The 18800-nt window shown below is 34.8% G+C and overlaps 1 protein-coding gene across 1 annotated transcript in view; it reads left to right on the plus strand.

The window, feature by feature from the left end:
* Nucleotides 1-18800, plus strand: part of MALRD1 (MAM and LDL receptor class A domain containing 1) — a 632630-nt gene that overhangs the window by 84966 nt on the left and 528864 nt on the right. Inside the window, exon 11 of the mRNA XM_063101139.1 lies at nucleotides 11848-11994. Coding sequence (XP_062957209.1) covers nucleotides 11848-11994 — 147 coding nt within the window. The remainder of the gene's footprint in view (nucleotides 1-11847; nucleotides 11995-18800) is intronic.

The following is an 18800-nucleotide window of genomic DNA, read 5'->3' on the forward strand; positions in this document are numbered from 1 at the left end:
ACCTAAGGGAAGAAACAGGTGACATTTAAAAACTGACTTAAAAACTAAAGGCAAATTAGTCAGAGGTCTCAGAATAGAAGCAAAAGCTCTCATTACTTCACTAGTCCCTAAGAGCATCCCTCTAATACCAAACAATAGGTTTTTGATGTTTATTACTGTGATCCTGTATAAAATAGGGACAGTTAAGATTAAAATGAACCTGTACCCCCATGTTCATTGCAGCATTATTCACAATAGCCAAGATATGGAAATAACCTAAGTCTCTGTCAATGCATAAATGGATTAAAAAGTGTGCTATCTACAAAGGTCCTTCAAAAAATTTATGGAAAGATTCATATTATCTTTCAATTCTATTTTTCTGTAAACTTTTAGAAGTACCTTCCTGTGTGTGTGTGTATATATGTGTGTGTGTGTGTGTGCATGCATGTATATGTATATGTGTATGTCTACACACATATATATGTACTTCACAATGGAATATTATTCAGCAATAAAAAAGAAGAAAACTCTGCTATTTGTGACAAGGATGAACCTGGAGGGCATTATGCTAAGTGAAAAAAGCCAGGCAGAGAAAGACAAATACTTTATGACTGGTACTTATGTGTGGAATCTAAAAAAGTCAAACTTATAGAAACAGAGAGTGGAACAGTGGTTGCCAGGGGCTGGGGAAAGAGAGAAATGGGGGAGATCTTGGTCAAAGGGTACGAATATCAGTATTAAGATGAATAAGTTTCTGTGGATCTAACTCATTGTATGGTTACTATAGTCAATAATACAGTATTGTATACTTAAAAATTGCTAAGAGAGTAGATCTTAAGTGTTGTCATCACACACACACACACACAACACACATACACAAGTAGTAACTATGGGTGATGATGGATGTGTTAGCTACCTTGATTATGATAAACATTTTACAGTGTATATGTCTATCAAATCATCAAGTTGTACATTTTAAATAGATACAAATTTATGTCAATGAAACATCAATAAAGCTGAAAAAAGCAATGAAATATATGCAACATATTTTTAAAATTTCTATCAAAATAACAAATTATAACATGTGCCAAACATATACAAAGGTATGCATTGATTAGCCGAACAATCTACACATAAATTATATCTAATTTGCAGACACATGCTGCAACGTTGATGAACCTTGAAGACATTATGCTAAGTGAAATAAGCCAGACATAAAAGGACAAATACTATATGATTACAATTACATGAGGCACACAGGGTAGTCAAATTCATAGAGACAGAAATTAGAATGTGCTTGCCAGGGCAGAGGGGAGTGGGGAATGAGGAGTTAGTGTTTAATGGGTACAGAGTTTCAGTTTGGGAAGTTGAAGAGTTCTGGAGATGGACGGTAGTGATGGTTACACAACAGTACCAATGTGCTTAATGTCACAAAACTTCACACTTAAAAATTGTTAAAATGATAAATTTTATGTCATAGATATTTTATCACAATAAAATACATATATATGCTTGTACATAAAATTTTCAATAATTATATATGGAAAAGACATGTACATAAAAAATCTTTTCCACTATGTTCTAAAAAAGATGGAAAAGTAGATAGATCTACCTTAGATAGATCTTTTTTAATCTGTTCAGATTAAAATATTTTGGAAAATCCTGTGGAAAAAAGTTTTTTTTTTTTTTATTGTAGGACTTTTTAGGTCACTTAAAATGAAAATATGAACTGTGAATCTTCAAAGAAGAAGTTGGTGTAATATTCATATTAAAGAAGTTTAAACCAAGGATCCTGTGTAATGCATTTTATTTTTACTGTGATACTGTCTCTGGGGGTTTTTCATTTAAAAAATAATTGTTGAATACTGAAACGCTTCCTGAGGGAAACAGAAATACTCATACATATACTTAGTGTAGCAATACTCCTTGTGGGTTCTCAATAAATATTAATGAAATGTTTATAATATAATTATAGAAAAATATGATATATGCTCTAAATAAAATGTTCCCCATTCATTCCCCGTACATAGTTTGTTCTTATATCATAGAGAACTGATTCACTTCTGAACTGGAGGATTCATAAATATTTTAATTTTCATAATCCAGAAATTTGTCAGCTGCCAAAGTGATTTTTTTTTTACTTCTGCCCATATGCTACAGTGGTTAAATATGCAAGAGAAAGCTTTATCATACTCTGAAAATATTACTCTGATGAACTCCAAGTGAAATGTCTCCAAAACTGTGAACAGTATTATGTCTCATACTCTGCTTAGAGACAGTGAGGTGTGTTCTATAGTCACAGAAAGTTAAAATAAAAGCAACCAAATAATCAAAATCACTGTTTTTAATGAATGTACTTTATTTATAACATGAAGAGATAATTGCTTAGATTTTACAGCTATTTAACATTAAACATATATAGAATTTAATAGTTCCCAGAATGCATTTGATTCTACTGGTTTTCTTTAGATATTTATAAATTTATCCTAAACTTTTTGAATTACGTAGGGAAAACATTGTGGAATAACCTCAACTTATGTGACTGGAACTTGACATATCTTATAGCGCAGTTAACGTCTAGAACATTTAGCTTTAAAAAAAAAAATCGCTTTAAGTGTACTGGAACAAATGTTGATAAACACAGCCAAACCATTCACCAAGATTTTTAAAGAGGTAATTGTTCCATGTTGCTTTCACTCCTCTTTACAGTGATGGATTTTAAAAATTAATTTTTATTTTTTCAAGGGACAGTGGTGCTCAATGTTCTGTGGAAGGCATGATGATTGACATTTTATCTGATAAAACATGTAGGTAATGAAAGAAATGGTTTGAACTTTTGTCCTAAAGCCAGATTTTAACATTTATACAATCCAAAGTTATTTTCATCTTGAAAGCTTCTTTCCATCTTAGCAGTTGAGTGACAGGGGCTCAGTTGTGAAGAGTCTGTCCAAGTGTCTGATGATGCATCAGTTACGTGGTAATTTCCCTTTTCATACTCATTAGTTTTATTGCTATTTCACACTCTTGCCTTGATGGGAAATTAGGATGGTTCTTTCTGCAGCTACCTGCAGTGAAGAAGATTGTTGTTTGCATGGACTTGCTTCCCTTGAGGAGTGATATATAATCTACTGCTTCAACAGGACAGTGTTGAATTTACTACCCAAATATGGACAGTGAGAGGGAAAAGGAAAGGTTATTAATTATTATGCTAGGACAATGGGCATAAACTAGGGCAATCCTGAACCAATCCAGATGTGTGGCCACCCTACTCATGGGAGATTTTTATATTCTAAGGAAGTTTGTTTCCAGGAATTGGAAGTGGGTGGGAAGGTTCCTTGGCAAGCCCACAGCCTAGGATTTGGAATTTTTAGCAAATTTCAGAGGTCAGGTATGTATTTCGAGTCTTGAATATTTTAAAATTATTTTTTATTGAAACATATGGATTGTATATACTTATGGGGTACAGAGTTATATTTCAATACATGTATGCAATGTGTGATGATCTAGTCAGGATGATTGGCATATTAATCACTGAAAAACTTAATTATTTCTTTGTGATGTGAACATTTGGTCTCCTCTCTTCTAATCATTTGATAACATGCAGAAAATCACTGTTAGTTATAGATTCCTGGGTCGACTGTACATGAATAGAACTTATTTTTTTCCATCTAGTTGTAATTCTATGTCCATTAACCAGCCTCTCACCATCTCTCTGGTCTTGAATGTTTCTATATTACACCAAATAACTCAGGAGAGCTGTGAAGTAGCCTAGCAGGTCGCAAACCTCAGAGAGGGACAAGAAACCAGACAGGAGGATGATCTGGATGCCTAAAGAGATACTCACAGTCAGGTTATAGGGTTTAAGACCATGTCAAAAAACAGAAGAAACTTTCCTTTGAAGAATAACTTTTTATCAATATTCTGTAAACTCAGTAGCTAGAGCTGAGAAAAGAAAAACATATTCAGAGTTAAGAAAAGGAAAACATATCCAGGAGCAATAGATTCCCAGTTAGGTATATGCGTGAACTGCATTTCCTTGTCATATTGATGCACCATTAGGTCATGTGCAGCATCTTTCTATGACTATGCTGTAGTCAATTTACTTGTTTTTATTTTTCTCCTATTTAGAGGAGAATATAATATTTGCTTATGAGGAAAAAAATCTTCCATTATATATCCATCATATAACTGTCTAAACAAGTGTGGCTTTGAGATTGAAACATTTAATTTACATATAGAGAAAATTTAAGTTGTGTTGTCATTTGCATACTGCACTTTAGTGGGGTTATTTTTGGTTTTTGTTTGTTTTTATTCAGAATATTTTAACATTTACTTGTACATATTTGTGGGGTACAGTGTGCTGTTTCAATACATGCATATACTGCACAATGATTCACTTAGGGTAGACAGCTTAGTTTTGTACCCATTTTTCCTTCTTCCACCCCCTAACCCCTGCCCTCTGGTAACCATTATTCTACTCTCTACTTCTGTGAGAATGACTTTTTAAAAAAATTCCACATATGAGTGATATCATGTGGTATTTGTCTTTTTGTGCCTGACTTACGTCACTTTACATAATAGCTTCCAGTTCATCCATATTGCTGCAAATGATAGGATATCATTTCTTTCTACAGCTGAGTGGTATTCCAGTGTGTGTATATACCAGTTTTTTAATCCATTCATCTGTTGATGCACATTTCAATTGATTCCATTCCTTGGCTATTGTGAATAGCATTGTGATGCACCTGAGAGTGCAGGTGGCTTTTTGATATACTGATTTTATTTCTTTTGGGTATATACCCAGTAGAAAGATAAGCTGGGTCAAAAGGTAGATCTATTTTTAGTTCTCAGAGGAACCTCCATACTGTTTTCCATAGTGGTTCTACCAATTTACATTCCCACCAACTATGTAGGAGAGTTCCCTTTTCTCTGTGTCTTCACCACCATTTGTTATTTTTTGTTTGTTTGTTTTGTTTTGTTGATAATGGCCATTCTAACCAGAGTGAGATGATATCTCCTTGTGGTTTCAATTTTCATTTTGCTGTTGATTAGTGATATTGATAATTTTTTCATGTGCCTGTTGGCCATTTGTACACCTGTTTTTCAGAGAGGTCTTTTTAGGTCTTTTCCTCATTTTTTAATTGAGTTATTTATTATTTTGTGGTTGAGTTGGTTGAGTTCCTCATGTATTCTAGATATCAGCCCCTTGTCTGATGTGTAGTTTGAAAACATTTTCTCCCATTCTGTAGGTTGTCCCTTCACTTTTTGTCCCTTGCTGTGCAGAGCTTTTTAGTTTGATACAGTCCCACTTATGTGTTTTTCCTTTAGTTGCCTTTGTCTTTGTGGTCTCATTCTAAAAGTGCTGCCCTCTCCATTTTGTGTAGCATTTTTCCCATGTTATTTTCCAGTAGTTTAATAGTTTCAAGTGTTAAATTTGGATATACGATCCATTTTGAGTTGATTTTTATGTCTAGCGAGAGACAGGGGTCTAGTTTCAATCTCCTGCATGTGGATCTCCAGTTTTCCCAGCACCATTTGTTGAAGAGGCTGCCCTTTCCCCACTGTATATATTTGGCACCTTTGTTGAAAATCAGTTGGCTGAAAATGTGTGGGTTTATTTTGGGGTTCTCTATTCTATTTTTCTATTTTCTCTACTTTATCTGTTTTTATGCCAATATCATGCTGTTTTGGTTATAGATTTGTACTATATTTTGAAGTCAAGAAGAGTGATGCCTCCAGCTTTGTTCTTTTCTTTGAGATTGCTTTAGCTATAAGGTGTCTTTTGTGGTTCAACACAAATTTTAAGACTGTTTTTTCTACTTCTGTGAAGAATGTCATTGGTATTGTGATAGGGATTGCACTGAATGTGTAGATTGCTTTAGGTAATATGGACATTTTCATGACGTTAATTATTCCAACCCATTAACATGGGATATTTTTCCGTAACTTGTGTCCTCTTCAATTTTTTTCACCAATGTTTTACAGTTTTCATTGTAGAAGTCTTTCACTTCCTTGGTTAAATTTACTCGTATGTGTTTCACTTTTTGGTATCTATTGTGAATGGGGTTAATTTATTTCTTCTTCAGCTATTTTGATATTGGTGTATAGGGAGGCTATTGATTTTTGTGTGTTGGTTTTGTATCCTGCTACTATACTGAATTCATTTATTAATTCTAGTAATTTTTTTGGTGGAGTCTTTAGGGTTTTCTATGTATGGGACCCTGTCATCCGCAAATAGTGATTGTTTGACTTCTTCCTTTCTGATTTGAATACCTTTATTGCTTTCTCTTGCCTTATTATGATGTCTAGAACTTCTAGTACTATGCTGAATAAGAGTGGGGAAAGTAAGTGGACATCCTTTGTCTCATTCCAGATCTTAGAGGAAAATCCTCCAATTTGTCTATTTAGTATGATATTAGCTGTGGGTTTTTTGTATATAGTTTTTATTGTGTTGAGACACATTGCTTCTATACCTGATTTGTTGTTGACCATTTTTACTGTGAAACTGTGCTGGATTTCATCAAATTCTTCTCCATCTATTAAAATTATCATATTTTTTCCCTTCATTCTGTTGGTATGATGTCTCACATTTATAAATTTATGTATGTTGAACCATCTTTGTATCCCTGGGATGAATCCCACTTAATCATGGTGTATGATCTTTTCAAGTCTTCTCTCTTTTTTCTTCATTAGACTAGCTAAAAGTTTATCAATTTGTTTTATCTTTTCAAAAAACTAACTCTGTTTCATTGATCTTTTGTATTTTTTAAATCTCTAATTCATTTATTTCTGCCTTTCTCTTTGTCATTTCTCTCCTTTTACTGATTTTGGGTTTGGTTTATTCTTGTTTTTCAGGCTCTTTGAGGTAAAACATTTGATTGTTTATTTGGAGCCTTTCTTCTCTTTTGATGTAGGCATTTATTGCTATAAACTTCCTTCTCAGAAGTGCTTTTCCCATATCAAATAGGTTCTGGTATGTTGTGTTTTCATTTTAATTTGTCTCCAGGAATATTTTAATTTCCTTTTTGATTTCTTCTTTGACCCATTCATTGCTTAGGAGTATATTGTTTAATTTCCATGTATTTATACATTTTCTAGTGTCCCTTTTGTTGTTGATTTCTAGTTTTATTCCATTGTGGTTGGACAAGGTAGTTGATATGATTTAATTTTTTAAATTTGTTAAGACTTGATTTGTGTCCTAACATATGGTCTATTCTACAGAATGTTCTATGTGTTGCTGAGAAGAATGTGTATTCTGCAGCTCTTGGATGAAATGTTCATTAGATCAAGTCGGCTTATAGTAGATATTAATTCTGATGTTTCCTGTTTAACTTTCTGTCTGGATGAACTGTCCTTTGCCAAAAGTGGAGTGTTAAAGTCCTCAACTACTATTGTGTTGAAGTCTATCTCTCCTTTTAGTCAAATAGTAATTGCTTTATATAATTGAGTACTCCAGAATTGGGTGTGTATATATTTAGAATTGTTATATCCTCTTGTTGAATTGATATCTTTATCATTATATGATGATGTTCCTTACCCTTTTTTACTTTCCTTGGGTTGAAGTCTAATTTTTCTCATTTAAGTATAGCTACTCCTGCTCTCTTTTCAGTTTCCATTCCGTGAAATATCTTTATCTATCCTTTCACTTTCAGCCAGTATGTATCTTTACAGATGAAGTGAGTTTCTTGTAGGCAGAATATTGTTGGTTCTTGCTGATCCATTCAGCCACTCTTAGTCTTTTAATTGGGGCATTTAACCCATTTACATTTAGGATTATTTTTGGTATATAGGAATTTGTTACTGCCATTTTGCTATTTTTTTTCTGGTTGTTTCACAGATCTTTTTTCTGGTCTTTCTGTCTTCCTTTGTGGTTGAGATGTTTTCTCTACCTGTGTATTTTGATTTCTCATTATTTATTTTTAGTATGTCTCTTAAGTTTTTGTGTTATGGTTACCATGAGGCTTACAAAATACATGTTATAGTTATAGCAAATTATTTCAGACTAATAACAACTTAAATTTAATATTTTAGAAAAAAGAAAAAAAAAAAAAACAAAGCCAACTCTGCTTTGGTGTCATTTCTTCCCACTTTCTGATATTATGTTGTTCCAAGTTACATCTTTTAATATTGCCTATCTCTTATGTGGTTGTTGTATATGTTATTGTCTTTTTTTTTTTTTTTTTTGTCATTTTGGTGACCGGCCGCACTGCGCTCAGCCAGTGAGCACACCGGCCAGCCTTATATAGGATCCATACCCGCGGCGGGAGCACTGCTGCGCTCCCAGCACCGCACTCTCCCGAGTGCGCCACGGGGTCGGCCGTGTTATTGTCTTGTTAGGTTTGTATTGTAGTCTTTATACTAACAACATAAGTGGTTTATTCTCCACCCTTACAATACTGGAGTATTCTGAGGTTGTCTGTGTACTTTCTTTACTAGTGAGGTATGTACCTTCAGAGATTTTCTTGCTATTATTTAGCATCATCTTCTTTCAGACTGAAGAGCTCTTTTAGCATTTCTTGTAATGCAAGTCTAGTGTTGATGAATTCCCTTAGCTTTTGTTTGTCTGGGTAAGACTATTTCTCCTTCATATTTGAAGGTTAGTTTTTCTGAATACAGAATTTTTGACTGACAGTCTTTTTCTTTCAGCACTTTGAAATATATCATCCCATTACCTTCTAGCCCTGCATGGTCTCTACTGAGAAATACACTGAGAAACATATTGGGGTTCCATTGAATATCATGTGTTTCTTTTCTCTTTCTGCTTTCAGTATTCTCTTTGTCTTTGTTTTTTTAATAATTTGATTATGATGAGTCTTGGAGTGTTCATCTCTGGATTGAATTTGACTGGCAACCGCTGAGCTTCCTTTATCTGGATTCTGTCATCTTTCTCCGTACTTGGGAAAATTTCAGTCATTCTTTCCTTGAATATGCTTTCTAAATCTCTTCCTATTTCTTCTCCTTCAGGTATGCCAATTATGTGGAGTTGATTTTGCTTGAGGGAGTCCTGTATTTGCTGTATTTGTTTTATTTTTTCTTATTCTCTTTTTTTTCATTGCTCAGCTGGTTGGATAATTTCATATGTTCTATCTTCAAGTTCACTGATTCTTTCCTCTATATGATTAAGATTAAGTCTTGTTGGAGCTTTATATTGAGTTTTTCAGTTCAGATAATGTATTCTTTATTTCTAGAATTTCTATTTTTTTTTAAAAAATTGATTCTCTTTGTCAAGTTTCTCATTCTGTTCCTGAATTGTTTTCCAGATATAATTTTCTTTTCTATCTGTATTTTCTTGTGACTCCCTGAACATCCTTAAGAGGGTTATTCTGAATTCTCTGTCAGACAGTTCATAAATCTGCTGTTTCTCTGGGTCCATTTCTGGTGCTTTGTTTGTTTCCTTTTGTGGTATCATATTACTCTGTTCTTTCTCAATCTTTAGGTCTTTACATTGATGCCTGGGCATTTGAGGAGACTGCAATGTCTTGTAGATTTTATAGGTGTTCTCTGGTGGTATTAGACCTTTACTGATTAATATCAGAGCTTTGTCTCTGGTCTGTGTTATCTTGTTTTTGTTTTTGTTTTCCATTCTATGGTGGATTATTAGCTACCACCACCATGTAGTCTCTGCACTCAAACTAATATGCTATCTTGTGGTTAATTCCCAAGTTTGGGGAAATACCTGTGGGGACCAGTACTTGAGCTCTGTGGCTGAGCTAAATTGCTGTTTTGAGCTGATACTCTGGGGAAGTCTTTTTGTACAGATAGGGTTTTAATTTTTGGTGTTAATCACTTCCAGGTCTGGGCTGTGTGGAAATTCTGTCCGGGACTGAGTCTTTCCTGCAGATTGTTCCCTCCGTAGTTTTATCATCCTGAGTGATTTCGTCTGAGACTAGCTGTCCACACTGTATCCAATGTTCTCCTGGTAGGCCAGCCTTTCCCCTGCATGCCAACCACTTGCTGTGGGGCAGGCCATATGTACATTCCTCCCGATAACTCACAGGCCTATGGACAGTTCATTCCTCCAGTTGGCTGTGACTGCTCATTCCTATGTGGGAACAGGGGATTCCTGCCAGTGGTCTTTCTGGCCTGTAGGTGGTATAGTACAGTCCAAAGTCCTCCTCTCCCATGTAGACTCCAAGCAAATTCATGTAAAGAGTGTTGCTGCAGGTTTTTCCAGCTTTAATCTGCATGTTGCAGCCACCTTCTGCCCCGTACCAGGCTAGCTCAGAAGCAGCCAGGGCTCAGAATGATTGGTGCTATGCTTACCCCTCTCATGTGGTCTCTCATGCCTTCACAAACTCCATGGATCTCTCCTCCCCTTTCCCCAGCTCCAACAGTCCCAGGTTGGCAGTCTGCTTTTTAATAGGTGTAAATTGGCTACTTGTGGGAAGGAGTGTTGCTGAGAATCATTTATTCTGTCATCTTGATAATGTTAATAACTTTAGTGTTTGAAAAATTGGATGTTAGTGATGAAATATCTTGTCATAAAACCAGGCATTCCTGTTTACAGAGATTTGAAGATCCTGTGATTATTAAGATATAGAGAGATTATTTAAAATGCTGGTCAAATTGGTCATATTATTTAAAATTTAAAATAATGGTTAGAAGCAAACACATGGTGACAGTCTTTTTAATAATGAGACAGAGTTACTGGTTTAGGGAGGTTTCATAGTAAAAGTTTTGGTGTTAAGAGTCTAGATGTTCATTTAGGCTCAAAGTCCAGGTGCTCAGCTTACTAAAATTTACCACAGCCACATTGTTTAGTTTTATGAGTTTCATTTTTCTCTTTTGGGGATAATTATACTTAACATGTAGGATATTGGTGAGAACTATGGTTAATACATGTAAAATACCTGGCACGTATTTAAAACTCAGTGGTAACATGCCCATCATTATTGTTATTAAAGATGATAGCATTGGGATCTTATGAAATTTGTCAAAAGTTTGGGTGTTTTCTGAAAAGTTATTTTATTTACCCTTCCTCCCCCACTGTTATAAAAATACGTCAGCATAAAAAGGAATATATGGTAATAAGTTTTTAAATTTATTTTATTTGTTTATCCTTAAAACTACAATCTAAGATAAGCCATTACTATCATTTTTATTTTAGGAAAATATATTTAAGCATTTAAAAACTAACTTCTGAAAAGCACATACCACATTATTAGAATTTTTAGTTTATTGTCTAGTCCTCTGAAATCTACTTTTTTTTCTCCCTAATTTGCTGTCAAATTTGGGAAAGATGCCTATAAAGCTTACCCAAACCATAATTTTCTCTAGAACTAATTCTTTCATAATACATGTGGAAATTTAAGTATTTTCCAATGTTTTAGTTATGTGTAGAGAGAAGAAAAGTAATGTTCAGAATGTCTAATTTATCTGCAATTCCAAAATGGCTAGGCATTTTCTTTAGAGAAACTGTTAAAATAGAATAATGAAATGAATACTGAGACTTTGACCAAAAGTTCTTCAGATGTTTAGAATTAATTTAAATTCCCTCCTGTTAAATGGATTTATTTATTTATTTTTGCTAACTTCTCAGCAGGTTTATACTAGGCAGGTGAATAAGTAACTCTCTGGAAGCTCTAGAGCTTTAACCTTGCATCATTAAATGCAATGGAGTTGACCAATTAAGATGAAATGTGCCAGACTTGTAGATAAGAGAGTGTAGAATGGCCATGGCTCACACAGCATATGGAAAATTCTGTAAGGCTGGAAAAAGGAAAGCTATTCTGATAATCAGAAAGCATTCACTATAAGGTGGAATAATTATGCTGACCTCCTAAGTTTATTGGCTATCATAGAGTCAATGTTTCACTGCATGCTCTTACTTCATCTCTCTTTACCCATTTTCTTTTCTACATATAACAGCAAATCATCTCACCTGTGACTTTGAGTCTGGTTTGTGCGGCTGGGAGCCATTTCTCACAGAAAATTCAGCCTGGGAGGTGGTGAAAGGATTCAGTGACGGAGAGCACAATTTTCCTAAAGCTGCTCACATAGCAAACACAAATCATGGTAGGACATTTTCATCTTTAAAAAAATATTAGTTTTCTTTCTTTCATGTTGTGAAATGATAGTACTGTGTATTTCCATGTCTATTTATAGGCTATATAAATGGTACTCTGGTGTGTCATCCTTAAAATCCTCCTGACCAACTTAATAATTAGTGGTTAATTGAGTTTCACGAAAGGAGCATTGTTTTAATAACCACATTTTTGTTGTTGCAGTTTTAAAAGATAGGATCGAAGGCATGAAGAAGGGGCAAAGTTATCTCATAATTCTCTTTAGTTGCCAGGAGTCATGTACAGTAGGCTTGCTTTTTTTTTAGAGTGATCCAATTTTTGCAAAAGAGAAAGAAAAATAGTCTAATCTTCTTTCTGGGGACAGAGAACAGAGATTTAGCACTATCTATAAAATCAATTTACAAACAGTTGAATACAATTTAATCACACTCTTCAGGCTTCTTTATAACAAACAATCTTACTTCTTCCTCATATATATTTTTAACCACCATTACAATTTTTACACATCCTCTTAAAGTAAAGGAACCATAACTACACATAGTTTGCCAATAAGAGTTTGAGAAACTCCAAGAAAAACAGAAAGAGTTTGTTCTCTTTTTCTCTTTTGCTTTGTTTACATTTATAGGCCATCAGATGCCATTGCTCATATAGTATCATACTAACTTTATAATTAGTATCATATTAGCATGAGTATCATATTAACTTTATAATCACACAATCATACTGTAGATCTGCTTTTAAACTCATTGAACATTATCTTATCTGTTTCTACTTTAAAACTTCCAAAGAAGTATGTCAAAACTAAGTGTTGATCGTATTTTTAGTTACAGCCATTGGAAATTGGGGTGCTTGTGTCAGTGGTAGTGGTGGGGGTGGTGATGGAGGTGTTCAATATTTTAAGATCTTGTGGCAGAGTGGATTAAGTTTAAAGTTTGAAATAAAAAGGAGAATATTAATAATTGGAACTATACATTAATATATATTTTCTTTAAGCCCACCTATATTTTGTTTCTTTTTCTTTGTTCAAACCAATTACTGAGTACCTAGCATATGCGAGACCTGGGTGTACAGATATGGTAGCCACATCCCTGCCTTTGAGGTGGTCTGAAGCAGATAAGCAGGGATTTGCAATAGGATGTGATAAATGCTTTATGGGGCATGGAGGGTGATTCAAACAGATTCGAGATGCCTGATAGGAGATGACTCCTGACTTGAGCACTGAAGGGAAGTGCAAAGTAGCCAGGAAGGCAGCAGAAATTAAGGAGAGATAGCAGAGAATATGGCCTAATGAGAGAAAATGTCCTGGAAGAGGATGGGAGAGATGTAATTAGTTCTGATTGAAGGAATTAGTTCCGATTGAACCGAGAAGGAATAAAACAGGAGAGAAAAAAATGAGCAGATAGATATGAGGTTGTTGGGAGGGAGTGGGGAGAGAGAAGAGGGAGGGAGGTTTCGATAATGGGCCACAATAATCAACCACATTGTATATTGACAAAATAAAATAAAATTTAAAGAAAAGGAAAGAAAAGGATCCACAGAGAGTTCCTAGGAAATTGAAATTTATCTGGAGGATAATTGTGACCTCATTCATCATATTAAAGCATGTGACCCATCAGATTTGTTCTAAAAAGTTCTACTGGCTGAGATTAGGAGAATGGAGAGGGTGAATGACTGGGGTAGAAGAAACACGGATATGCTGAAGTAATGGTTTTAGTGAGAGACGATGAAGGGCTGAGCCAAGACAGTGATTCCCAGTGGAAGCTCAGCGTGCTGTGGTGTCCGACTGAAATAAGAGGTTCTCAGTTTCTCAGGGTTTGGGTTTCAGGACACACCTCTGGGTTACAAGCCATTCCCTAGGGTCTCAAGGCCCTCCGCTACGCCCTCCCCTATAGAAGAGTTATTATTGCAAGTTGAATCTATTTTTGTACCAATGTGAGACCTCAGGGAGCTGGTTTATGCAAAACCAGTGTCTGCGCATGCTCAGTAGAAAGGGGTTATTTAACCCTCGTAGCCAAGCATGCTCAGTAAAGTGCAATGCATACTCATTAGATAGTATGAATATGTATTAGATAGTGAGACTATAAAAGTTGAATCCCAGCAGAAGGCAGGGTTCTCGCTCACTTTTGGGGGGCCAACAAGTACTTCGCTGGGTGAGGTGTGTTTGCTTTCTCCTGTAGCAAACTTCCTTCTGGCCAGCAGCTGCTCACTCTCCTGAGCCATCCTGTGCGCTGTACTAGACTTTAAGGAGATATTTCTTACTTTTGTATTGGACCTGGTGTGGACCCTGCTCAGTCTCTGGAGCTAGGCTGCACTCTGTGAAATCTATATCTCTCATCCGTTACATTAAACCCATTCTCACTTTCTACTGTGACCCTTCTCTTGAATTCTTTTCTGTGGTGAAGTCAAGAACCTGATAAGAAGACAAGGTGGGTTAATGCTGATTACTGGGCCTTCCCAGACCCCTTCTCCTCCAACATCATAATGTGAGCCGGGCCATCAACAGGTCATGAAGAGCACGGGCAGCCCATAGTTAAGTCATGGTGCTGATACAGCACAAGTTGTTAACTGCTAATGTGTTTCCTCTTTTTTTTTAGCTAGAAAATAGGGGGGGAGAAAAGGACCTTCCATGTAGAATTGTTATAAGGATTAGATGAAATAATACCTGTTAGGGTTTTTCATATAGTAAGAGCTCAATAAACATTGGTAGATATATGTTGTCCATTCTAATAAGAATATTAGAAATACCATCACAATTAGAAAACACATTTACAATTCACCTTCAGACTCTCGCCATCTTATAATTACTACTTAATTATGATTTATGCTAATAATGATTCCAATAGGGCCCCTGTGTTAAGTATTGAAATACCCATTCTTAATTTCTTGTAATACAAGTAATGTTGAAAGCTAGAAATATAATTGATAAGACTGGGGATGGCTGTTCTAATTCAAAGTGTGAGGGATGACGAAATTGCCATTTTTCCCATTTTAGAAAAGTCTGATTAAAAAAAAAAAATCTAAATCATGGAATCAACACCTCTTTACCCATGATTGTCATTATCAAAAGTTAAGATATTCAGCAGCTGTTTTAAATCACAAATGAGGAGGAGGACAAACCAGGACCAGGGAGGTGGAAATTTCTAGGGAAATGCAGAGCACTCAGTTTGATAGTCCCTGTGTCTAAGATCATGTTTTAGTCTGTATTATTTTTAGAGCTTCAAGTTCATAGATTAGAGCTTTTTAAGCGAATCTCCAGTATTTTTCTCATCCACGTACACTCCCATATGTAATTTTACATAAAACTGGAATGGATTGATATTATATAGTTTTCTTTTACTTTATGTAGTGAAGTCTTGATTTTTTTTTCCTCCTTTCTCTTGGCTTCTTCTTTCCCATTCTTAGCTACCCTGTTAAACATCCAAACAGACAACTCATGCTTCTATATGTTCATATAATCATATAAAAACGTATATATGGTAGATATGTACGGATTTAAAATTATAAGTATTTAGAGGAGCGTTTATTTTACAAAACATGTGAAATTATACTGTAACTGTAGTCCTTTTGTTACTGGAGATACCTCATGGCAATTCCTCCAAGTCGTCAAGCAAAGTCTGTTCTTTTTTTTTTTCATTTTTTTATGTTAAAGTATAATTTAAATGTAACAAAATTCAGCTGGTTTAGTGTATAGTTCACTGAGTTTTCACAAACATATACAGTTGTGTAACCATCAAGAACATCAAGATATAAAGCCATCCCATCCTCCGCCAACATTCTTCTGTACACTTGGTAGTCGAGACCTTTCCCAGTTCCAGCCACTGACACCCACTGATATGATTTCTATCCCTATTGTATTTCCTGTTCCAGAAGAATGTTGTGTAAATGGAATCATACAGTACGTAGCCTTTTAAGTCTGGCTTCCTTCAATTAACAAAATGGATTTGAGATTCATCTGTGTTGTTCCTTCCTTTTTCATTGCTGCATAGTAGTTCATTGTGTGGATGAACTACAGTTCTTTTATCTACTTGTTAACTAAAAAATATTTGAATTGTTCCCAAATGTTGGTAAACATAAATAAAAACACTATAAAATTTGCATACATGTTTTTGTCTAGGCATAAGTTTTCATTTTTCTTGAGTACTCTATCTAATGCCTACTTTTTTCACTCTGGGTGGTGAGAGAACCCTACTATTCCTGGTCCTTTGTGACCTTTGGGAAATATCCCATCTATTCCTTTCAGGCATTTTGTCTCCAAACCTCAGATAGTTTCTCATATCCATGCACTGGTCAGTATTCAGGTGGTGACTAAAGGGGCAGTCTGCAGATCTCTTGAACTTGCTCTCTTTGCAGGTATAAAGAAAAAGAGCTCCAGTACCTGAAAGGGGCAGTTTGTACCCTGTCTTATGAATTCCAGCCACCTGGTCTCCCCAAAGTACCAACTCTATCTTTTCAATTCAGTGATACCACCACTCTCCTTTTCCCCTCTCCCTTCCTGGCAGCTTGGAAACTCTGTCCAGGCAGTAAGCTGGAAAATGATATGGCTTGGCTAATTTGTTTCCCCTTTCTCAGAGGTCTCTCTCCTGTGATCTTACATTTCCATTGTCCTGCATTTGAAAACCATTGTTTAATATAATTTTTTACTGATTTTTTTTTTTGCTAGCTTAATACAGAATATTAAATCTGGTCTGTGATACTCAATATTGTCTGAAAGTAGAAGCCAAATTCTTGTCGTTTTGTTCGCTTAGTTTCTTGGCTTTTTGGTGCGAATATATCATAATATATCTAGCTGTTCCCTTATCTTGTGACATTAATATCATGACAACACTGCCAAATTCATTCTTGTGCACAGTTCTTTAAATAAGATGCTTTTAATTTTATGCAATAGATAACTAAGAGTGAAGATCCTGTATTTTTAAAGCAAGATATATATTTATACATTTCATAAGTATTGATAGATTGCTTTTACCCCAAACTTTAATACTTCAATTTCCAGAAGTAAAACTGGAGTACTATCAACATTTTTCCTACCAACAAGAAGCACTATAATTCTCTTAAAATTTGTACAGTTTATGAGTGTAAAATGATTTCTCATATGTAATATTTATTTGTATTTCACTGAAAAATGATCTTTTCAAATGTTTGCAATCTCTCAACTTATTTAGGACTTCTTTAATTACACTAAATAACATTTTGCAGCTTTTAGGGTAGAGGTTTGGAGAATCTTTTGCCAATATTTTTCTATGCTTTTGCAGCTATTATAAATGTTACTTTAAAAAAATTTTTTTGGTTGTTGTTTGTATATAGAAATACAATTTTTTTAAATGTCAACCTTGTATTCATTCAATGGCCTTGATAATTTTATCATAGTCTTTTCAATATTTGGATATGATTCTATGATTTTACTCTTTAATTTATTGATGTAACTGACTATGTTGTAGTGCTCCTAAATTAAACCAAATTTCCAAGCTCTGATGGGTCAGGACATACTATCTTTTGAAGAGTATTTCAAATTTATTCAGTGCAATTAAGATTGCTCTATAATTTTTATTTCATCAGTTTTTTAAAAAATTAAAGATATTCTGGCATCATAAAGTGAATCATGGAGCTCTCCATATTTTTCTAAGACCTGAGATACCTTGAATAATGTTGCAAATATTTGTTTTTTAAAAATTAAATACAGCTTGGCTGTAGGAGCATCCACTTCTTCTTAGATCTTCTCTCATCACTTTTCCAGTTATTTTCGTGGTCTAACCAATTTATCCAAGCACTTTGCTTATTTCAAATTTTGGAGTCTGGATGCATATATGTTCCAACTTCATTAACTGCTTGTTTGAAATTGTGTATATTGTTTTAAATGACTGGGGAAGAAAGGCCTTTGAGTATTTGTTAATACTTAAACAGACTTTTTGATTAATCTTTTTAAAAATTTCAGTTGAATATTTACTTGAATTTGAGGATTTTCAAGGTAGAATAATTTTTCAAAATCATCTTTTCCTACTCTCTTCTTTTATAGGTGAAGCATACAGAATTTAATGAACGTTCATATACTGTTTCTTTACTCTCAGTTTGAAATTTGGGAACTGTAGTCTTTATCCTTCCCAGTTGGTTTGGAAATTTAAAGCCGATATAAACTGGGTTCTGTTTTTCCCACTCAGAGATACGGCTGACTCTCAACCTTACCTGTTTGGTTGAATGTGTGGTGGAATCTATAAAAGAATACATTTAAGTTGTGAAACCCGTTATTTTCTGTGCAGTTAGCACTGATCTTTGTCTAGGAAAATCACTGTCCAAAAGTGGTATTTTTCGGTCAAAATAGTTGGCTTTCCAATCAAAGGGCAGAATCAGACCTTGACAACGTTTGGCACAGCCTTCCTTGTAAGTGCTTTTAATATTCAGTAAAGCTGCCCCTGACAGCAGCTCAGAATGTGTGATCTTCTGAGCTGCTGTGAGATGGTATCCCTTCTACATTTGCCATGAGCACATCCGTTGTAGTTAAAATCTAAAAGCAGTTATTTTGTTAACGTTCAGATTAGATCTTTAATTAAGCTTCTATCCCCTCTAGCACAGACAACAATGTCAAACATGTAAACCCCAGGAGAAACCAAACTCATTTCATAGGCTCGTATCCCTCGTTACTTTGTGAAGATACTTAAAAGTAAAGCTCTCAGGGGAATTTCATAAGGGCAGGCTGAATATCTAATTGTAAGCATAGAAGCTTCACTTAATTTGATTTCAAACTTTATAACAAGAGTTAAAGCCAATAAAAATTCTTGTTTAAATGATTTGGATCAAGAACTT

The sequence above is a fragment of the Cynocephalus volans genome, chromosome 6, assembly GCF_027409185.1.
Source record: "Cynocephalus volans isolate mCynVol1 chromosome 6, mCynVol1.pri, whole genome shotgun sequence".
Lineage (NCBI taxonomy): Eukaryota > Metazoa > Chordata > Mammalia > Dermoptera > Cynocephalidae > Cynocephalus > Cynocephalus volans.